Genomic DNA, 23957 nt, shown 5'->3' with positions numbered 1-23957 from the left:
GAACAATTGGGACAAAATGATTGAAAAGTGAAGCAGAGGACACGATGAATGGCAAGGGAATTAAAAATACCTGCCGAGGGAAGGGGGTGGCACAGATGGAGGTGAAAGCACAGGCCGACCAGGACAGTAGTTGATTTCCTGGGAGCGAGCGATGTACTGGATGAGGTCAAAGTAGTGTGTGTCGTTGTCGCCCTGGTCTGTGCTCTCACTGGCGGCCCGTTGACGTTGGAATTGCCTTCTCTTTGGCGAGCCTGAATCATAGCAAACAGAGAGGGGAAAAATGTAACAAAGTTAAGAGACAGAAGCCATACATTCTGATTATATCTATGATCACTTAAGACATCTTAACATGTGTGCACGAGTGTGATGGCAGGGAGGATCCACTGCGGGGAGAGGAGGAAAAATAAAACTTTTTAAGTATTGCGATAGAGTCACGTGACGCAAGTGGTGAAGATGGCTGCCTAGTCCGGGAGCTCTGCAGAACATGCGGTTTATTTACTTTTAAAAGACCACATGTTTAGCCTAAAGTCAAGATGGAGCTAATGCTAGCTCACCCAAGGCTGCTGACATGACACTAAGCGTGAGTGGCATGTTACATGATACAGTGCATCGGGTCGAATGGCCAAGGACATTTCAAAAATATATGCCTTTCTTAAAGATACGTCAGAGACACAGAAGAGGAAACTTAGCGCAAGTCAGGCCGCAGTGAACACCGTGGATGCAAAGTTGTCCGATATAGCCACACGTTAGGGACATGTCGAGTCTCACATTTGACTTCTGGGAAGAGGCCAATAAGGTGCTCGAAGCTAATCCCCCAGCTACTCAATCAGACATAGAGACCTTACAAAAGAAGATGGAGGACCTGGAAAACAAGCCCGTGGAACAACCTGCGTTTTGTGGCCTTTCCGGAAGGCTCCGATATCCTGTCCTTCATGCACTCAACAGTCCCGGAGTTGTTGGACATTTGAGTTTCCTGTGGGCCTGCAGGTCAACTACGTGCACCGGAGCCTAGGGAGGTGTAAATCGGACGGCCAGCCCCTGATAGCAATTCTTGTTCGGCTTCTACGGGTCCAGGATTGCAAGTGGATTGTGGAGAGTGCACATAAAAAAAGGGAAGCTGCACTGTAACCATATAATGATCTTTGCCGACTCCTCAAAAGCTGGTCATTGATAGGCAAGCGGAGTTTCGCCACTGTAAGGTACTGCTTCATGATAGGAAAGTTCAATTTTCCCTGATGTTCCCAGCGGTACTTGTCAGAATGGCGGGAGGCAAACATGAGTTCACCGACCCCAAGAAAGCTCTAGACGACATTTACTCTTTACCATGTTAGTTACAGATTGTTATGGACGCTGTTCTATTTGCTATGATGTAGTAGTATACCATTAATTGTTTCTCGTTGATTCATTTCTGCCCCTGGAGCTCAACTGGCATTTGCTCAAGAACACCAGAATTGGCAATTCCGTCACTGGCACCCTGTACTTTTCACAGACGCGAGCAGGTTCACCCTGAGCACCTGTGATAGACATGAAAGAGTCTGAAGAAGACAAGGAGAACATTATGCCGCCTGCAACGTCGTTCAAAATGACAGGTTTGGTGGTGAGTCAGTGATGGTCTGGGGAGGCATATCCATGGAGGCACGCACAGACCTCTACTGCCTAGGAAATGGTGCTCTGACTGCTATAAGGTATCGAGATGAAATCCTTGAACCCATTGTCAGACCCTACGCTGGTGCAGTAGGTCCTGCTTTCCCCCTAATGCACGACAATGTCCGGTCTCACGTGGCTAGAGTATGCAGGCAGTACCTGGAGGATGAAGGAATTGAAACAATTGAATTGCCTTCACAATCCCTTGACAAACCCAATAGAACATCTCTGGGACATTATGTTTCGGTTCATTAGGCACTGCCAGGTTGCTCCGCAAGCTGTACAACAGCTCAGGGATGCCCTCACACAGATCTGGGAGGAATTGCCACAAGAAACCATCCGTCCACTCATTAGGAGCATGCCGCGACGTTGTCAAGCATGCATACAAGCTTTTGGGGGCCACACAAGTTACTGAAAAGCATTTTGAGTTGCAGAAATTAAGTTTTGGAAAAAATGGTCTAGCCTGCCACATCTTCATTTCATTCTGATTTATGGTGTCTACACAATTGAGCCCTCTGTAGGCTGAAAACTTTTGTTTCCATTAAAAGACTTGGCATCCTTTTGTTCCTAAGACACTGCCCTGCCGTCGTTATTTGTATAGATATCCAACTTCATATTGAGATCTGATGTATCTAATGTGTTTCTTTACAGAGTTCCTTTAATTTTTGTGAGCAGTGTATTTAAAACATACTGTTCGTCAGTAAGAGCACATTCATTTGCAAGTTTTTGAAATTTACAATCATTTAATATATTCTTTTTTGAATTAAAAACGTTATAATCTTACATACTCTCCCTTTAAATCTAATCTGTACACAATCAAACATGATAACAATGGAGAGTTTACACTTGAAATACCATTCTATTTTAAAAGAAATCTAGGTAAGTGATTTCCAACAGTCTGGAGAACGTCTGCTCCATTGAGTCTCTGCCTCGACAATGTGTGTGCGTGCGTGTGCCTGCTGCCCTGACAATGTGTGTGCCTTTGCTGTGGGTGCGTTTGATGACCTGAGTCCCTGTGGGTGTAAAAGCGGGAGTTGGGGTGGGAGTAGATTACAACTCCACAGGGATGTGCCGTGTAACTCAAAACTTTAGTAAATATGTGTACTGCAGAAATTCCATGTCCAAGGAGGGCCTGTGGCAAGTGCATTTATAGTTACCTTGTCTGTCTGGCATGCAAGAAACCATCACAGCTTGTCTCCACAATACAGTATAGCCCAGCCCCCCCCCCCCCCCCCCAAAAAAAAAAAAAAAAAAAACTCAGTGAAAGACCGAGGGTGTGGAAATCAAAGCGGAAAGTAGCAAGGGATCACTGCATATACTATACATATCCTATCATTATTTTTACACTTTGGAGGGCTATGGTTTTGGTAATCAATTTATTTCTTGGTATAAACTTTTATAACATAACCCCAACGCCGTTGTGATAACAAACCAGCTCATATCACAACCATTCAATCTCTCTTGACGCACGCACCAGGGCTGCCCCTTAAGTCCTTTGCTTTAGCGTTAGAATCTTTAGCAGTTTCTATTTGCAAAGACTCCAATTTCCCTGGGCTTAAGATTGCTGGGAGTGTTCATAAGATATTGCTATATGCTGATGATGCCCCAATGCTGGTTACACAGCCACAACGGTCCATACCTGCACTTCTAAGAATAATTAACTAGTTATCTCGTTTGTCGAGTTCTAAAGTGAATTGGAGTAAAATGGAGGCCCTTCCATTGACACCTCACTGCCCTGTGGTACTGTTCAGACCTGGCCTCTTTACATGGCCAAAGTCAGGCATAAAATATCTTGGGGATCTGTTTCCTCACTTTCTTTCTGACTTGGTCCGGGTCAATATTGAACCACTATTTAACTCTATTAAAGCAGATGTTGAATGGTGGACTCCCTTGTTTTTGACTCTTTGGGGTAAGGTTAATGTCATTAATACGATTTGCACACCAAGGTTCAATTTCCTTCTGCAGACACTCCCTGTAAGAATTCCGCTTGGTTGTTTTTGCCAATTTGACAAGATTTGTAACACATTTATTTGGAAAGCCCACTCCACACGTGGCACTTGAAAGTCATACAACTTCCTTTTGTATTTAAGACTCATCCTGTGGTGTATTTTTTGCAAAATGTCTGGAAGAGGGTCGCATCAATATTAGGTTTTGATCCCAACTTTCACATATTGGCCCCATTTGAAACAATCCAAGCTTGTGTATTAAACAAGTCTCTATTATTCAGTCTCTACAATTAAATCGTATAAACAGAGTAAATAGAAATGTAAAAAATGATGTTAACCTTGGCTTTGTGTTAATATTTGTGTTTATAAATCATTTTGGACTTACCATCATTCAGAGTAATTATGAGGAACATCTGACAACCCACAAAAAAATCAAAACTGCGACAACATCAGCATGCCTCTGAGTGGAATGTGACAGAGACAAATTTAGCTATTGTGGCAAGACTAAGAAACCACACATTGCTGGTCTGGTGCACGTCTTTACTCTTTGCATGCCATCACAAAACCGTTACAACACTGTCCTAATCATCAAACACAAAGCCAACAGGTTCAAAGCATCAAAGGTCATTGCAACATGCCTACTGCCTACCATATAAACAGACTATGTACTTATTGAAACACTGCCTCCTAACGGAGGGAGGACTATTCTTCACACCCACCCCCAAGTCCGGTAAGCCATAAAGGGTTCTATTTTAGTAGGTGTGTTCTACATTGGACTCCCATCAACTATATGACAGCGGACTTTGAGACGACATACTGACCGCGCTCATTAGCTCCAGGTGAAACGGGCCTGGACCCAGTAGAATTTCTCAACTCTAGGTGGCGCTAAAAACAATTTTTTGGATTTTATGTATGAAAACACCAAGCTGCCCGGGCCCTGACTAGAGCTGCAAGCAGCTATATAGGGTAATCGCAGACCTGTGCACGTTGAACGAACATGTTGGGGTATGACCGAGCAGGTGTATGAACGTATTTGGGTATAAGCATGTTGGGGTAAGTGAATATTAGAAGTCAATGTGTCAGAAAATGTCCAAGTTTTATGACATTTGACCAACCGGCTCAACAAACTAAATAGAAATGCAAAAATGATGTTATATTATTTTGTGCCACCCGGTGGTGTTAGCACTACGATGAAAAATGAGTTCGTAGATGACTTCAGTCCAGGACTCTTATCAAATATGTGAAATTTAGAGAAGGAGGGATTATGTGTGTTGAGTTACAGCAGCTTTTATTGTTTGAGGTGTGTGATTATGCACTGCCGTATAGGCCACGCCCATTATCAAAACATTGTTGGAGGGCAGTAGGCGCGTCCGATCACTTTTCAGACAACATTTAAGCGATATCACTTCAAGGGGCTCAGCAGAGTACATAAAAACGTAAAAACTCCCATCCCACATATGAAGTTTTAAAAAGATTCAATTATCTAGGTCCAATTCTAGCAACTAGTACCGATTTGGCAAGATACCGGAATTTGAGGTGGCATACAGGCCACGCCCTTTATTGAAAAGTAATAAAAGTTGAGAATCTTAATGTTCCAATGTCTCAAAGCTTTTCTGACCATTTTTCAGTTAATTTACTCAAACAGGCATTGCACAGGACATAAAAGTGAAGAAAAATAAGATTTTTGTCCGCCACTAGACGGCACTGCAAATGATTTGGAAGTTTATCACCCAGCTGTATTGAGGGCACGACTTTTGAAGTCCCTGCAAAGTTTCAGATGGTTTGTTACAGGGCTTTGCGCTGCCATATAGGCGACACCCATTATTGAAACATCATTCTCTTTGGTGGAGGGCATTAGGCGTGGCCAATGGCTTTTCAGACAACATTTAAGGGATATAACTTCAAGAGGCTCAGCAGAGTACATAAGAATGTTAAGGAATTGCTAGTTTTTTGCTGCCACTAGGTGGCGCTCGTACTATGATTAAAAAAATAGGCTTTAGGTGTGTTTTACATTGGACTCCCATCCCATATATGAAGTTTTGAAAATATCAGATCATCTAGGTCCAATCACAGAAACTTTTACCATTTTGGAGAGACATCGGACTTTGAGTTGGCATACAGGCCACACCCTGTATTGAAAAGTCATCAAAGTTGAGAACCTTCATGTTCCAATGTGTCATAGCTTTTCTGACCATTTTTTAATTCATTTAGTTAAACAGGCATTGCACAGTACATAAAAGTGTAAAAAATGACATTTTTGTCCGCCACTAGGTGGCACTGTAAACGATTTGGAAGTTTATCATATAGCTGTATTAGGCCATGACTGTTGAAGTCCCTGCAAAGTTTCAGATGGTTTGAAGCTGTTACAGCTGAGTTATAAAGGTTTTTGTCACTCTTGGCCAGGGGTGGCCAAGTTTGGTCCTCAAGAGCCACAATCCAGCATGTTTTCATTGTGTCCCTTCAACTAACACATCTAATTCAAATGATTAGCTCATCAGCATGCTTTGCAGAAACCTGATAATGGCGCTGATTTGAGTCAGGTGTGTTGGTTGAAGAGATACATTGAAAACAGGCTGGATTGTGGCTCTTGAGGACCGAACTTGGCCACACCTGCTCTTGGCGAAGGAAATATTAAACATAATTTGAAGCTCCACCTCCATCTTAGAAGTCATGAAATCTTCACGATATTTGGACTATGTGTGCCCCTCAGTCGGTTAATTATCCATGCCAAAGTTGAAGGTAATGGGGTGAACATTAGAAAAAGGCACTAGTTTGAGACCAGCTAATGTCTAAGAACGGGGCAAAATTGCACATTCATAACCATTTTTCTGAACATCCTAGCACATCACTGCTATTTACTTTTTTGAAGGTCTTACAGTCCTTCATTTGCCTAAAAGGTTTCATAGCTGTAGGTCAAACCAAACAGGACTATTTTACTGTACATCCTAGCACATTACTCCTACTGACGTTTTTGTAGATCTGACAGTCTTACATATGCCTAAAAGGTTTCATAGCTGTAGGTCAAACCAAACAGGATTGACGGTAATCTCTCGACTAATGACATTTTTTGCAGCCACTAGGTGGCGCTAGGTTTAAACTGGAATATAAATTTGTGGATGTCTTCAGGAATGGATTTTTATCCAATGTGTGAAATTGTGAGAAGATCAGATCATCTGGGTCAAATTACAGCCGCTTCGTAAAATTTGGTGGACGTCAGCAGGGCCGTCTAAGAGCAGTGGTTCTTAACCTTGTTGGAGGCACCGAACCCCACTAGTTTCATATGCTCCTTCACCGAACCCTTCTTTAGTAAAAAAATTGTCACGTTCTGTCTGGGGTTTTCAGGTTTTTGGATTTAGTTTAAGTAGTTCCTGGTTCATTTCGTCATTCATTCGTGTTTTTCCCTGCATCTGCCTCTCAGTCTCGTTAGTTTTATCTCGTCCACCTGTTGTCCATGTGCCCCTGCTCCTCTCGTGTTAGCCTATCCGGTTCCCCTGCCTCCTGTCCCCGTCCAGCTGTAGTGTGTTGTCAGTAATTAGTCTCCTTGTATTTAAACCACCGTCCCTCTGTTGCTCTTGTCGGATTATTGTACCTCGTCACTTCGTGTTCCCTGTGCCTCTGTACTCGTCTTCCAGTCTTCCCCCGTAGTCCCATTTAGTCTCGTGAGTTATATTCCGTTCCTCATTTATTTTGCTACTTTGTCAAGTTTTTGTCTTCTGCTTTTCCTGCCCTGTTTTATTATTAAAAGAGCACTTTTGTTTGAGCAAACCCTCTCCGTCCTCCTGCGTTTTTGAGCCCCTTTCCCTCCACCGCCTCACGTCGCCATGCCCAGCCGTGACAAAAATAAAATTTGACTTTTTTTTACTGGTGCACGAAATGAACTGTGCATTAATATCACCTTGTTCAAATAACAAAACCAACACAGTGGGTAAAAGTACCAGTCCCCCGCCGCCACGTCATGAGTCTGTACGTCGATCGACCCCTTAGATCGCTGGCGCTCGGGAGATAACGGGCTAATTCCGGTGTGTGGTCCTGACTGAGAAGGAGGTCTCACTCTGCTGCTTATTCAGCGCTCTCAAAGCAGACCGGTAGGGAGTCTCACTCAGACACATATACAGCCCTCTCTAAGCGGTCTGATAGGGAGGTCTCAGTCTGCTGCATAAACCAGCGTCCTCAAAGCGGACCGGTCGGAAATCTCAGAGCAGGACGCTTTTAATGACTGTGCCCACTAACTGCAGACTAGACTGAGGGGTGGACCTCTGCGGCGAAGGCTCCGCCGAACCCCTGAGATCGGCTCACTGAACCCCTAGGGTTCGATCGAACCCAGGTTAAGAACCACTGAGCTAGAGGCTTGTCAGACTTAATTTCAGTGATATTACTTCAAAGGGCTCAGCTAAACACATAAAAACGCTTTAAAAATGCAATATTTTTGGCTGCCACTAGGTGGCGCTTGCACTACGACAAACCATACATTGATAGGTGTGTTCCCCATTGGAAACCCATCAAATATATGAAGTTTAGAAAAAATAAGACCATCTGGGTCCAAATACAGCAACCTTGATCATTTTGTCAAGACATCAGACTGACATTTTTGTTTGCCACTAGGTGGCCTTTACAAGCAATTAAATTATTAATTACATGTGTTAACGGCTTGAGTCTTCATGTGTCTGTGAAGTTTCCAATTTTTCCAAGCTTGTAAAGCTGAGTTATAAAGGTTTGTGTCACATGTGGCGAAGTAAACATCAAAGGCATAATATGAAGCCCGCCCCAACATATTTAATGACAGCACTTCACAAAAATTTGAACAATTGTGCCTTCCAGTCTAAAAAAAAAAACACAGCAAATTTGAATTCGATTGGGTCAAGCGTTTAGGAGAAAAAAGGAGCAGTTCGGGACCTGCAAATGAGCAAAAACGGGCCAAAAGTGCACATTCAAAAATTCATAACTCTCTTTCTGTACATCTGAGCATATGGCTCGCGCTGACTTTTTTGTAGGGCTCGAGGTCCTACATAAGGCTACAAACTTTTGGAGCTCTAGGTCAAACGGGCCGGGAGTGAGAGGCTATTTTCCACTCATAAGGCCATTTTGGGGCAATTACAGCCACTTTTCTCATTTTGGCGAGACATCTGACTTTGAGGTGGCGTGGAGACTACGCCCATTATCGAAAAGTTGTAAAATTTGAAAACCTTGATATTCCATGTCTTTCATGGTGTTCTGATCAATTTTTGGTTATTTTACTCAAACAGTCTGAGCACAATACATGAAAGTGTAAAAATGGACATTTTTATCAACCACTAGGCGGCGCTAGTAGCTATTTCAAAAAAAAAAAAATCAAAGGTGTTAAAGGAATAAGTCTCCATGTGTCTATGAAGTTTTAGATTTTTTTTTAAGCTTGTACATCAGTTATTAGGGTTTTTGTCACTCTTGGCGAAGGAAAAATTGAACACATAATTTGAAGCCCCGCCCCTATCGTATATGTAGGTGGATCTTCACCAAATTTTGCCCAGTTGCGCCCCTATGTCTGATGATGCACCACAACAAATTTGAAGGCAACTGGGTAAAGCGTTTAGGAGAAAAAGGGAGCAGTTTGGGACCTGCAAACGTGCAAAAATGGGCCAAAAATACACATTAAAAAATTCATTACTCTTTTGCTGTACATCTGAGCACATAGCTAGCGCTGACATTTTTGTAGGTCTCTAGGTCCTACATATGCCTAAAAACTTTCGTAGCACTAGGTCAAACGGGCCAGGAGCGGCTGCATTTTTTCCACCTTAGGTGGCGCTGCAGAGCCATTTTTTTGCATTGTTTTAGGAAACACTGAAATATCAAATTTTGGGTGACTTTTCGTGCATATTTAGGCCCTCAAAAATGGAAAAGTTCTGCACAGTAGCAAGCAGCTCTAAAGGGCCCTCGCAGACCTGTGCACGTTGGCGTATGAACAGGTCGGGGTATGAACAAGTAGGAGTATGAACGACGAACAATTACGTAGTTGTAGATGACTTCAGTGCAGGACTATTACCAAATATGTAAAATTTAGAAAAGGTGGGATAATGTGGGTTGAGTTACTGCAGCTTTTATTGTTACAGTTGTGTGACTGCGGTGTTGAATAGGCCACTGCCATCATCAAATATCATACTATTTGTTGGAGGGCATTAGGCTTGGTCAATGGCTTTTCTGACAACATTTAAGCGATTTCACTTCAAGGGGTTCAGCAGAGTACATAAGAACGTTAAGGAATTGCTATATTTTTACTGCCATTGGGTGGCGCTCACACTACGATAAAAAAAATAGGCTTGTAGGTGTGTTTCACATTGGACTCCCATCCCATATATGACGTTTTGAAAATATTAGATCATCTAGGTCCAATTACAGCAACTTTTACCGTTTTGGAGAGACATCGGACTTTGAGTTGACATAGAGGACACGCCCTCTATTCAAAAGTCATGGAAGTTGAGAACCTTCATGTTCCAATGTCTCAAAGCTTTTCTGACCATTTTTTAGTTCATTTGGTCAAACAGGCATTGCACAGTACATGAGATTTTTGGCTGCCACTAGGTGGCAATGTAAATGATTTGGAAGTTTATCACATAGCTGTATTAGGGCATGACTTTTAAAGTCCCTGCAAAGTTTCAGATGGTTTGAAACTGTGACAGCTGAGTTATTAAGGTTTTTGTCACTCTTAGCAAAGGAAATATTAAACATAATTTGAAGCTCCACCCCCATCTTATATGTCATGAGATCTTCACGATATTTGGGCTATGTGTGCCTCTAACTTTAATAATGATCCATGCCAAAGTTGAAGGTAATAGGGTGAACCATTTAAGAGAAAAAGGCATTAGTTTGAGACCAGCTAATATCTAAGAAGGGGGCAAAATTGCACACAAAAAATTCATAACTATTTTTCTGAACATCCTAGCACATCACTGCTATTTACTTTTTTGTAGGTCTTACTGTCCTTCATTTGCCTAAAACGTTTCATAGCTGTAGGTCAAACCAAACAGGATTGACTGTAATCTTTCAACTAATGACATTTTTTGAAGCCACTAGGTGGTGCTAGCTTTAAACTGGAATATATGTTTGTCGATATGTTCAGGAGAATATTTTTATCCAATGTGTGAACTCAACAACAATAAAACAGAGCTCATGGTAGAGCCTTCTGTTTTGCTGTCCCCACTCTTTCGAACAGTTTACCTCTACACATCTGTCCAGCCCTCACACTGGCTACGTTTAAAAAGCACCTCAAGTCCCACCCTATCTAACCCCTTCTTAGTCCCATCTAGCTTTTTTAAAGTAACTTTGTGTTTTATTAAAGGTGCAATATAAATCTAAGTTTATTATTGTGTGAAGGTGGAACCTTCACACATATGTTATTGTGCTCGGCCATTTTCTTTATGATTATTGTGTGAAGGTGGAACCTTCACACATATGTTATTGTGCTCGGCCATTTTCTTTATTATTATTATTATTATTATTGTGTGAAGGTGAAACCTTCACACTTATGTTTTTCTCCACCTTTATTATTATTATTATTTTTTTTATTCCGACCGTTTTTTAGGCTCGTTTCAACTTCTTCCCAGTTCATCCAATTCATGCCGTTCAAACTTCATATCATTCCACATATTCATGTTTAGTGCGGGTCTATTTTTCAAGTTTCAGCTTTTCATCGTTTTCCTACAATTTAAGTTTTTGTACCGTAAAAATGGCCTAATGTTAAGTGAATGGGGTGGTCTTCGTACTTTATTTTTAAACTTTAACGGTTTCCGCGTTTCCTATGTCCCAGTGGCTCATGGGATTTGTGTACTGCATTCGCACTTCATGTTCGTGGGTTCAATCCCAGGCTGCGTCTTTTCGCACATTCAGTGTTTTTTTTTTCAGTTAATTCCGTATTTTCTTTTGCTTTCAACTCCTTCCCAGTTAATCCAATTCATGCCGTTCATGCCGTGCTTTTGTATTTTTCAAGGTTCAACTATTCATCGTTTTCCTACAATTTACGTTTTTTATACTATTCATATTTAAAGAATTTAGCCTTTTCAAACTGTACCCTCAGGGGCGGCCATCTTGGATATCTGATCAGACAGCTCATGAGCGCTCAGCCTAACTTCCACCCAGTATGGCGGCCATCTTGGTTTACTCAGAACAATAAAAACAACACTCTCCTAATGTTGAACATCAAAACTGAATGAATAACAATTCAAAATTCATTCCCAGTGGCGGATTTAATATTTTTTATTTGAAGCTTCTCCACTTCACACTCACATTAATCAGTTAATACATTCCCCAATTACAATACGACTCATATTCACACCTTCCAGTAATTAATAACTATTTTCATATTTTTACCCATAATTCCTCATTCCCATTTTCCTCACCAAAATTTTGTAACCTTCTATCTTGGCCATTCCAGCTCCGATTCCCACCGTTCCAACTTTAATGGATTCCCCCAATTCCCACCATTCCATTTGTGTATCTCCTTTCCTCCTCTCATGATTAAAAAATTACCCACAATTCCACTTTTTCAGTTTTTCCCTTCTATCTTTGCCATTCTTCATCCGAATCCGAGCGTTCCAACTTTAATCTATTTCCCCAATGCCCGCCATTCCATTCGTGTATCCATTTTCCTCTTCCCAGAATTCACAATTTTCCCACAATTCCACACACTGTACCTTTAAAGAACCAATTCATTTTCAATGAGGTCATTCATTGTGTAGGCGTTCGGCCTTCGTTGACTACTGGTTAGGTAGACAAAGTACTCCATTTCCCATGGGGTCGTCAGGTGGCCATCTTGGACACTTGCCTACATACACTGAGACTCCATTTCCCATCAACCCTCAGGGGCGGCCATCTTGGATATCTGATCAGACATCTCATGAGCGCTCAGCCCAACTTCCACCCAGGATGGCGGCCATCTTGGTTTACTCAGAACAATAAAAATGACTCTCTCCAAATGTTGAACATCCAAACTATTAAATATAATCCCCCAAAATTCAGAATTTGAACTTTAGGTGTACTTTTTTCTTACTTTTTGAATTTTTTGGATATTTAACAAAATTTAAAAAAATTGTTGTTTTTTTCACTTTAATGACTACAGGTGTTTGTCCGATTCAGGCCGATTCAGCGTTTAACCATTCATCTTGACCCTGCCTATGACATCAGAGTGTCATTTACCCACAATGCATCTTTTTTGCATAAGTAATAGCCCCCTAAAACTCGTGAAAAATCCGATTTTTTATGTTTCCTCATGTGATATCTCCATTTGCGTGCGACCTATACTTATCGTTCCAACTTTAGGTGTTTCCCATTATGGGTAAGAATGCCATGAACACCCATGCACGAAATATTTCAACTTTTTTCCCATATTTTACCCATAAATCCTCAGTTAATTGTTCTTACCAAAACTTTGAAACCTTCTGTCTTTGCCATTCTTCATCCGATTCCCACCGTTTAAACTCTAATTAATTCATTTCATCCGCGCCAATTCATTGGTGTATTTTTTTTACCTATTAATAGAATTAAAAAATTTCCCACAATTCCACATACTGTACCTTTAATGAACCAATTCATTTTCAATGAGGTCATTCATTGTGTGGGCGTTTGGCCTTCATGGACTACTGTTTAGGTAGACAAAGTACTCCATTTTCCATGGGGTCGTCAGGTGGCCATCTTGGACACTTGCCTACATACACTGAGACTCCATTTCCCATCAACCCTCAGGGGTGGCCATCTTGGATATCTGATCAGACATCTTAATCAGTTTTTCCCTTCTGTATATGCCAGTCTTCATCCGATTCCGACCGTTCCAATTTTAATCGATTCCCCCAATGCCCGCCATTCCATTTTTACCCACAAATAAAAAATTACCCACAATTCCACTTATTCAGTTTTTCCCTTTTATCTTTGCCATTCTTCATCCGATTCCAACCGTTCCAACTTTAATCGATCACCCCAATTCCTATCATTCCATGGTGGCATCCTTTTTCCTCTTCCAAGAATTTAAAAATTACCCACAATTCAACTTGTTCAGTTTTTTTCCTTCTATCTTTGCTATTCTTCAGCCGATTCCGACCGTTCCAACTTTAATTGATTCCCCTGATGCCCGACATTCCATTTGTACCCACAATTAAAAAATTTACCCACAATTCCACTTTTTCAGTTTTTCCCTTCTATCTTTGCCATTCTTCATCTGATTCCGACCATTCCAACTTCAACTGATTCCCCCAAGTCCCACCATTCCATGGTGGTATCCATTTTCCTCTTCCCAAAATTCAAAATTTACCCACAATTCCACTACTTCAGTTTTTCACTTCTTTCTTTGCCATTCAACAATTTTTCCTTCAGAGGTTACACCTTCACACGCAATTTCTTCAGAAATTGCAAATATTCTAGTTATTATTGTTATATATTATTAATATTGTTGGCAAGTGTTGGTCCATCGTATACATGGTAACATAGAAAAATACCAGAATTTCACGCCAAAATTAAGGTTGCACCCTATAGACAGGTGCACCTTATATTTGAGGAATTACAGGAATAGTTTATAAAGACGTCACATTGTATGGTAGACATGAAACTAAGAGGATAGTTAAAGAAATTCAATGAAGATGCAATGCCTGGCTGATCTCAGGAATAAGAAATACCCCAGCTGGTTTTTGGATTTGGTTGTCACATAATTAGCATTTTAACTCTGGGGTCATGTGAAAATCTCAATGTATTTTGATTGTAATGGATTCATATCTGTCCGTTATTTCTGAACAATGTTTCGAACTCCAAGTGTTTGAACCTGATAATTACAAAAGCTTTGCGTATTGAGTCAGTCTTTCTGTTTTTCATTCGATATTCAAATATTTTTTACAGGAATCTACTGAACTCAATGGATTGTTTGTTACCTCTCATGTCCAGACTTGAAGCCCTCTGGCTGCTGTCCAGCTTCCATTTCATAATCTTAAAATAGGGGCTGGACCCTTCCAGGCTTGCATGGCGCCGAAGTTTAGTGAAGAACTGCTGTACTGGACCTTGGCCTACTGCAGAACTGCTGGCAGCGGAGACATTGCTGGTGGAGGCGATCCCTCCCCCCGAGCTGACACTGCATCCTCGACCCCGGGACCCTGCTGTGATCGTTTCCATCTGTACAGACAGAAAGCAGCAATGATGATCATTTACAATCAGGTGTTTTTCCACAATACCCTTGTAGGAAAACCTCCAGATATATGCAAAATAAAATAAATAGAGGTAACTTACAGACCCTCCGTTTGTTTTAGCAGTAGTGTTTGCATTAAAACGGGCCTCCACCACAGTTGAGTTGAGCATGTCTCCAGGAAGAGCAGAGCTGGAACTGGGGCTCAAGCCGGTGAGTACAGTTTGTGGCAGGGGACACAGCATAGGCTGAAGGAGTTCAAGCACACTGTGAGTCTTTTTTTTTCTAACTATTGCATCACAGACTGGGCTGACAACACAGCATTATTACTATATTTTTTCCTGACACAACCTTAAAGGCAGCAAGATCTAGTGATTGAACATGAGAAGCTAAATTGGAAATCATTGCATGCAGCCATAAGAGATAGAGATGGTCTCTATTCTTGAACTTATCTATTTGTTTAGTATCTCATCCCAACTGAAGGGATGGATATGCAACATTAGAGAGGGTAATTGGCAATCATGCAACAAGGATAAAGAAGCAGGTTGGGTGTGTTACCTGGAAAATGGAGAGCTGTGACTTGGCGCCAGGGCGCATTGTCATGGTGATGGTGTTCTCTGCTGAGTCGCACTCATGGATGGTGACTATTTTGAGCGTCGGGGGCGGAAGGTGGGTTAGCCGTGCATTCTTTAGGTGGTGAAAGTCTCCCTCAGTCAGGGTGTATCTGAAATTGAAAGTAGAAAAAAAAATACCAGATTACAAACGACAGAGCACAATCCCATTTTCACCAACCAGTATTAATATCATTCACATAATATGCTGATCGATGCCAGGGCTATGAGTAAGACCATTCTTTTACCAAAATAACATGATAAAAACAACAAATTAGAGAGGGCAATTGGCAATCCCTTATGATGAGTACAATAATTGGAACGCGTTTACCCTCGCCTGGACGCAAGTCACAAGGGACCCCATTTGAAGCCAGGCCTGGAGCTGAGGCTCGCTGACAAATGTCTGGTGGGCAGGACTGTGCCCCTGGGCTCCAGTCAGGCATAGCCCGAAGAGGTAACATTGGTCCCCCCTCCCGAGGGCTCATCACCTGTGGGAGGGGCCAAAGGGGTCGGGTGTGAAGAGAGCTGGGCGGCGGACAAAGGCGGGAACCTTGGCGGACCGATCACTTACTACAGAAGTTAACTCTTTGGCAGGGAAAAAGCTTGAACTGGTGTGCAAGACCGCAAGCTTCCAAATATAGTCGAACTCACCTCCACACACAGCTTTGAGTTCTCTTCTAAATATATAAATATTTACAAAAAAATGTCAAATTTGAATAAGAGGTTGAATAAAGGTTTGGGTAAATTTGTGATGTAAATTTTAAGTGTAATTTTTATATACAGTACAGTATACAGTATATATGTTTTTATTTATATATTTATGATCGTATATATGAATTATGTGCAATGTGTTTTTATGTTCACTAAAATAATCTATCAAACAAAGGGAGACAAAAGAAGATGCTATTGAAGTATTGATTTTGATTTTGAACTGCTATTTAACAATATTCTGTGGATGCTGAAAATATCCTTTTATTTTCTAAAATTATGTTGGGACTAAACATGCAGGCATGTTCCGTCTGTTAAAGAAAGGAAGTTGCTGTTGGCAGACAATTACAAAATTATTAAATAACTAAAGAAAAAAAAAACTTCCATACACCATATTTTTGCATAAATATCTGATGTTATGACCTGTGGTTTATAGTCCAGTCCAGCTTATCAGTGACAAAAGTAGTTTTTGTTTTTGCTCAATTGTTTTGCTGCTGCTGCTTATATACTGGTGCGACTTAAAGTCAGGGAATTACAGTAATTAGTAATTAAAATCATATTTAGCTGTGACCAGTATATCAGAATAGTATAAAGGGAAGTGTCCAAACTCTTCATTGAAGTGTGCATATCTGTATGCTAGTAGTAACCCTTTTAACATTCCTTTAATTTTTTGTGACTTTATAATGTATGGGCACGCTGGAATCAAAAGAAAAGAGGTATGCAGGTATTACACTATATTACCAAAAGTACTTGCTCACCGGCCGTGAACTTGAACTTAAGTGCCATCCCATTCCTAACCCATTGGGTTCAATTTGATGTTGGTCCATCTTTTGCAGATATTACTGCTTCAACTCTTCTGTGAAAGCTGTCCACAAAGTTGAGGAGGGTGTTTAAAGGAATTTTTGACAATTCTTTCTTAAAACGAATTGATGAGGTCACATACTGATGTTGGTCGAGAAGGCCTGACTCTGGGTCGCCATTCTAGTTCACTATAGTTTAAAGGTGTTCTATCGGGTTCGGGTCAGGCCTTTGTGCAGTCCAGTCAAGCATCCACACCAGACTCTGTAATCTACCTGCATGACATGATCAACCCTTGCTTTGTGCACCAGTGCACAGTCATAATAGAAGAGGAAGGGCCAGCTTTAAACTGTTGACACAAGGCTAAGAGCATGGAATTGTCCAAAATGTTTTGGTACTGTATTCTAAAGCATTCAAAGTTCCTTTTACTAGAACCGAGGGATCAAGCTTAATGATATGTGCACACCGAACGCAAATATTCGCGCCGCTACACTCATTCGCGGGGTTTTCTGTCGCTGTTGTACTTTTTGTACACTTTTTTGTCGCGCGAGGGGAGGGGAGTGAAGCGAGCTTGCTGTGCACTTTGCGGTGGATCTGGAAAGAAGAGCATTGCTGAGAACTTTCACTTTTCTGGGATGTGACAGAGCCAATATTTTCACCGACAGCACCTTTCTTCTTTTTTTTTTACACTGCGTGTCCCTCGCTTTGTGGCAATACTCGCCTGCCAAAAAATAAAAGTTTCAATGTCGCAATCAAGTGGCAGAGACCATGCTAAATATTGTGCTGACAATGCTGCGCTATCGTTAGCTTAGCAGAGTAACTACGGTTCAACGGCTGTTAAGTGGAGCAAACGTTGCACATACCAGTTGTCCTAAGTTCTCGCTTCCGCCTTTCTACAAGCCAGGTGAGTGCTCTTGCTTGGCTCTGTTTTGTATTGAAAGCTCAGCTGACCGTGTTGGATCGCTCCCGGTGACCGCAAAGTGGCCGCCATGATTCATTGCTGCCCCCTGCTTGAGCCGTTGAATGTTCCCGAAGTTGATCGGCTGTTGCAACGCGAAGCACGAAAAAAGTTAAAACATTTTAACTTCACGCGAAAGGCGAAATTTTGCTTCTGGTGACCGTCTCTCCATTCGCGTCCATCACGTCGCCCGACGCGCATTCGCGCCCAGTCGCGCGGACTCCATTGACCACAATACAAAACTCCGCTTTTTCGCCTCGTTCGCGTTCGGTGTGCATGCAGCATAACTCCTGAAAAACAACTCCATACTATAATTCCTCCTCCACCAAATTTCATGGTGGTGTTTGTCACGAGGAGAGAGGATTCCTTGCACCAGCCCAAGACATTAAAATTGTCAATGAACACTTGGGCCCAGAACAAGTGTCCTTTAGGTTAAAAACTAAACCTATTGTCCCTAATGCCTACACTGAGCTGTTATAAAGCAACTTTTGAAACATCCTTTTCTTTCTTGTGCTATAAATAAAAAATGCTTTTATTTTTCTTTTAGATGTCATATTTTCTAATTATGCAATAAAATTGCCTTGTCTATCGTTACAAATGTATTCAAATAAATTTAGTCAACTCAGACATGATAAATGTTTGTTATCATTGTTTACTTAAATGACTTTTTAAGTTAACCCCCCAAAAAAATTACACTAAAAGAGGAAATTCAATTGTGTCTTACACCAATTGAATACAGTGTTCCCTCATTTTTCACGGTTAATGGGGACTGAAAACCCACCGCGAAAAGTGAAATCTGCAAAGTAGGATCAACTCCACAATTGTGGGTACCACAATTTTTTTAAACACGTTGTTGTTGGAGCTGTAATCCACTCCTGCCCTCATTGGTCGATGGTCGCACCGGGACCCAATCACGTGTCTTATAGGAGTGACCATGAGCTGATGGACTAATTGCCGGGCCATTCAGTTGAAGACGGAGCTGTGTCCGTGTTAAGATCACATGAGCATGACTGACGAAAAGTAGTTAGGATGAAAGAAAGTTTTAGGAAGTTTTTACCTTTTTTAATAAAATGGAATTTCAAGTGTATTCTGTATGAGCGCAACTCCTGCCCTCTGTACTCCCCGACTACAACCATGGTATGGAAACGTTAGGGAATAACAGTACAATTACTGTATAACCACAAACAAGTTTTAAGTAAATATGTGTACTGCAGTACGTTGACGTCTGAGGAGTGCCCATGGCATGTGCATTTATAGTTAGCACATCTGTTTGGCATGCAGGGAACCTTCACATAGCGAGTCTCTGCAAGATAGGTTTTTTTGTGGGGGTTTTCCACATATTTACTTACTGTAAATCTTTAAATATTACATCTTATACAGTAACTGTACTATTATCCCTTCCTGTTTCCATTCCTTGGCCATAGTGGGGAAGACGGAGGGCCAGAGTTGGCCCTCGGACGATGACCTAGAGTGGAGCCTGAGCTGACACAACATAATAACAAGGAAGCAGAGTTTACACTCAAAATTCCAATTTATTACAAAAGCAGTCTAGGTAACATCTTCCCAAACGCTTCCTTTCATCCTCATTCTCCTCCCTCTCCTGCCGTGCTTTTGATTCTTTACTTGCTTGTGAGCTGCATGGAGAAGACTTGTTTGGATCTAGTTTTTTATCTTAACTCAGTGCTTAATCTATTTTTTTATGACCTTTGTCGACAGCTAAGTAAGAATTTCACTATACAGAGAAATTTGTTTCTACACCATGCACATGACAAGAAACACTTTGACTCTTAAATATTTTGACAGTTCACTCCAATATTTGAGTTAAGCTTATGTTTTCTTGTTGGTGTGTGGAGTACAGTAGATGATGTCTTTATTATCCTGAACACAAAGGAAATAAGAGGAGCCACTCCCTTTGTCCTGTAAACAGGTTGCTTGTGTTCAAGCACACTATGGTACAAATCCCTCTTTCTACGGTTGTCCGCAAAAATACCGTAAGAAAAAAAACACTATAGCCAGGCACACAGTTAGGTGGCATTTTTGCACTATTTTTGCACTGAGCATTAATTAGGGTCCAAATATGCATTCACTGCTATTGGTATGGCATTAAATGGGACTGGATGGATATGTTCGCTTGTTCACCTGCATGAAACACCATCTCAAATAGACTGATTTTAGCATGACAAATTGATTAATTTTAAGCCTGACAAGAAATCAGAGAGTATGTAAAGTGCTAACCATGATGTATGTATGAGTATTTTGCAGTTGTATAAACAGTTGTCTTTATGTGTTCCGTAATTGGTTGGCCGATGCAGAGTGTAACCTGTCTCTTGCCCTCATCTGTAACCCCAACAAGGACAGATTTGATCCAAATTAGTAGCTAGATTAATGCGGTCAAGCATGGACCGTTTTTCTGTGCATTATTCTCTAACCTGCGACCCTTTTCCTGGGCTTTCTTGCCATGATCGAAGAGCGCTGCCTCGTTGAAGGAGACACGACGGCCTGTGGTTCCTGTGGAGAGGAAGCGCTCGGTCTCCTGGTCATGACAGCTGGACATTGATCGGCAGTCAGATTCGTCCACCCTGATAGTGATTTCTACCGGTGTCAACAATAAAGAAAAGTTTAAATTATGCCCAAGTGAATGCAGTTCTCACATGATTTTACAAAAGTGAACCATTTGTACTGGCTGCTGACTGGTGAAACATTTTCATAAAACATGCCTGGGATGGTTTTGTGCTACCTTTTATTAAAACATTTGCAGAGTGAACAGAGTATCAGTCTACACAGTAGCAGTCTGTTGCAGGCAGCATGCAAGCGCTTTAAGCAACTAGCCTGAAATATTTAAATTTTTATGTGACAGATTAGACAATATACTGGCATGAAAGTGTGGAAAGTGTCACTCCGCCCTGCTCCATCTTCCATCGCTCTCCTTTAATTAATCATTTTTCCCCCTAATGCACAACCGTCCACACTTACCATGGATGGGCTGAGACTCCTCTGCGTATGAAACATTGGTTTTCTCAGCATCATTGCTGCCACTGTGGTACAAAAGACAGCAATAATATTTAAATGCCTTCCGCTGTTCTTGTCGTGCTTTCAAAGCCAGTAAGAAAAAAAAGTTAAGCAGGAGTTAATGCTTCAGGTGCTTCTGTGGAAAAGTAGCTTAAAAACAAGAGGAGCTAAATCATGCCAGTCAAATACTGCTTCATTAGCTTGCACTTTTCCCCACATATCTATCTATAAGTCATGTTGTATTCATAATTTTGTTAAATAAATAAATAAACGACGCACCAATGTTAATGAATGAGAGCAATTCCACAGCATCAGCCACGGTCTGCCGTGGTCCGTCAACTTTACTCGAGACTTGAAAAATCTGGTCCGCCGCGCACGCCGCCGCATCAATTCCACAGTTCAGCAAGCACCAAAGAGGAAAAACAACGTGGTCTACATCCGGTTATAAAAGCAAAATTGTGTTCTCCTTTGCTGATTGATTAAATGAAGCCAAAAGCGAGTGCAAACTTCTGCTCGTTTGTGCCATTGCCATTGAGACAAAAGGGCCAAACGCTTTCCTCCTGTTAAGTGGCACTATCATGTGTACAAATATATATTACTGTTTGAGTCGCGATTCAGTTAATTCACTTCAAAGTCAAAACGTATGTACATACTCACCCATTGTAAAACAAGCTTGTGTAACATATTTAGTATACACAGTGGACCCCTGGATTACAGCATCCTCTGCTTAGGTTTTTTTCATGTTACAATGTGAATATTGAGTTTTTTTCCCCGTTTTGCGACAAAATCAACTGTCATGACCCTAGGAGGTTGGCTGCATTTGTGTTGTTTTGTCTGCATGCATTTTTAGGTAATTGCACTTATTTTCTGTTGCCGTCAATGCCTCCATGCAATACATCGTGTGTTTGATTGACGTGCACGCAAGAGAGGAGGGGATAGACTCGCACTGAAAGAAAAAAAAAAGAGATGATTTGACCACACATTGTCTTAGAACGGCATTCACGGCTTCACAGTGAATGGGACCCGTGTAAAGTCGCCTTCGGAGACCCAAGAAGCCCTTTTTAGGCTTATGCAATGGTATTCCATACAAACTTCCATACACAAACGACCTAGTTGATGATCCCCGCGCATGCGTAGTCTGGCTTCCAAAGGAATGTTAGGAATGTGTGACGCCGCGTGGCGCATCGCAGACGCAAGCAGTGGCTTCTGCAGAACTACCTGATGAGCTGAGCATGAATTAGGTGCGGTTGGGTTTGGAAACATCCGAAACATGCTGGATAGGTGCCCTCAATGTCTTGACCCCTGTACTAGGATGAGGCTATCCGATATTACCTTATTATACATATAAATACATTGACTTCCCACAGTATGTAGAGCCTGTCGGGTCACAGGTGATTAGAGAGCCTGTTGAATGGGTGTGAAGTCTGTAGGGTCAGCACTAACTAGCACTATGCTGGACTATCACAATACACATTGCTTTTTTTGTAGTTTAGAGCGTTGCAATCCACACACCATTCCATTACATTGTGCTGTTTTTCCTGACATGATATCTAATGAGGTAGCGCTCAACAAGGAATTGAACATTGCTTTCTTATCACAATTAATGATAAGATTCTGACATTATTAACCTCCCGCCGAGGCTACAATCACTATAGGTATAATATGGGATACAGGCATCACAATCTCATTAGTATACGGACTACAAATTCTTTGACTGCAAAAGGCTCAGATCGACTTACCCAGTTAATACTCTGCTTTTATTAGATCACTATAGTAATATATAATAATACTTTTATTATTTTATTGAATCAAAGATAGACCTGTGGATTCTTTTGAAAATGTTATTTATTGTATTTGAACCTGGGCAAGCATACAAGTAAACCAGGCAGCCAGAAATCTCAACCCGCGCAATGTTGCTTAAAAAAATCACAACTATTTTTGTTTGATTTCAACACGTTTGTCATTAATATTATTTTTTTTATATCTGGAGCAAAAGGTGTTTTAGACATGACAGTGTGATGTATATAGCACTTGTCCCCATGGCAATAAACGAGCCACGTTGTGAAAAAGAAAAAAAATCTCACTCACTTTGACCGCTTGTTGCTCTACTTGCATATACTCCCAACAGCCATTCCATCTTAAATGAAGCGCATTTCTTTTTTTACTTTCGCTGGATGAGTGGATGTGTCGCTGCTCGTTCGTTTCGCAAACAAAAGAGGTTAGCATGTGCATCTCTTAATTCCGCACTGTTTGCTAGCTAACCTGCACTGCGTGTATATGCAGGGAACATTTCTGTCCATGCGTTTGATTGGATGAATAGTGTAAGAGAAACTTATTGTATCATTGGCTGGACACTTGTCACTCGCTGTCACGATGCAAAATGGTACAGAGAACAATATTATTAGTCTAATTAATCAGATAAGATTAGGTCTAATATTAGATATCACTTAATATGTTTATATTGCATTTTGTTTTATGCGCAGCATAGCTTTTCTTGTGCGCTGAGAACATGCGAGCAGTGCGCAATTGCACACACGCGCAGATTAGAGGGAACACTGTTCCTTAGTGAAGATAAGCAAATACTGTATAGAAAATGGATGGATGGTTTTTATAGATTGTAGACGCAGCAACAAATAATAATGGTAATATTTTAGATCTGGTACAAACCCAGGATTTAACAACCTCAAATGTTACAATATTACTGTACACATAATGGTATGTCTGATCATTATAGATTGTGAAGTCTTAGCTCATAACCACATAACCAGTTATACCAGCCGCAGTATTAGTTTGTTAACTACTGTTGCACCCGCTGAACTATTTACTACCTCTGGCAACTGTTTCTTTTTCATCTCATACTGGTTTAATTGATACACCTGCAAATTATTTAACAATTTTATTACACGCCTTCTACTCTGTGGCACCGTTCACTTAAAAATCGTTCAAATACGCAAATTTGGTTTACAGAGGAAAATCGTGCACTTAAACCAGCCATTTGCAAACCCAGTCCTCGAGGGCCGCTATCCTGCACGTATTTGATGTTTGCTTTGTCCAGTGCAGCTGATTCAAATGATCAGGCTCATTATCGAGTGTCTGCTGAGCTTGCTGATGAGCTGATTATTTGAATCAGGTGTGTTAGGAGCAGGGAAACCTCA

General features: G+C 41.2%; 1 protein-coding gene across 3 annotated transcripts in view; it reads right to left on the bottom strand.

Moving 5' to 3' along the window:
- Positions 1-23957, bottom strand: part of cbarpb (CACN subunit beta associated regulatory protein b) — a 103900-nt gene that overhangs the window by 2946 nt on the left and 76997 nt on the right. Inside the window, exons 2-8 of one of the 3 annotated variants that reach the window (XM_088425036.1) lie at positions 21082-21163; positions 20767-20828; positions 20223-20385; positions 15277-15442; positions 14823-14966; positions 14471-14708; positions 71-251 (exon numbers count right to left, since the gene is read on the bottom strand). In XM_088425036.1, the coding sequence (XP_088281162.1) occupies positions 71-251; positions 14471-14708; positions 14823-14966; positions 15277-15442; positions 20223-20347 (854 nt within the window). In that variant the 5' untranslated portion in view covers positions 20348-20385; positions 20767-20828; positions 21082-21163. Of the gene's footprint in view, positions 1-70; positions 252-14470; positions 14709-14822; positions 14967-15276; positions 15443-20222; positions 20386-20766; positions 20829-21081; positions 21164-22890; positions 23029-23957 lie in introns of those variants that run through there. The other 2 variants (XM_088425037.1, XM_088425034.1) reach the window with 2 other exon arrangements.

The sequence above is a fragment of the Hippichthys cyanospilos genome, chromosome 10 (assembly GCF_059441005.1).
Source record: "Hippichthys cyanospilos isolate Australia breed blue-spotted pipefish chromosome 10, RoL_Hcya_1.0, whole genome shotgun sequence".
In the NCBI taxonomy this organism is placed as follows: Eukaryota; Metazoa; Chordata; class Actinopteri; order Syngnathiformes; family Syngnathidae; genus Hippichthys; species Hippichthys cyanospilos.
Note: the sequence above shows the minus strand (reverse complement) of the source record. Positions and strands in the feature narration are given on the sequence as shown.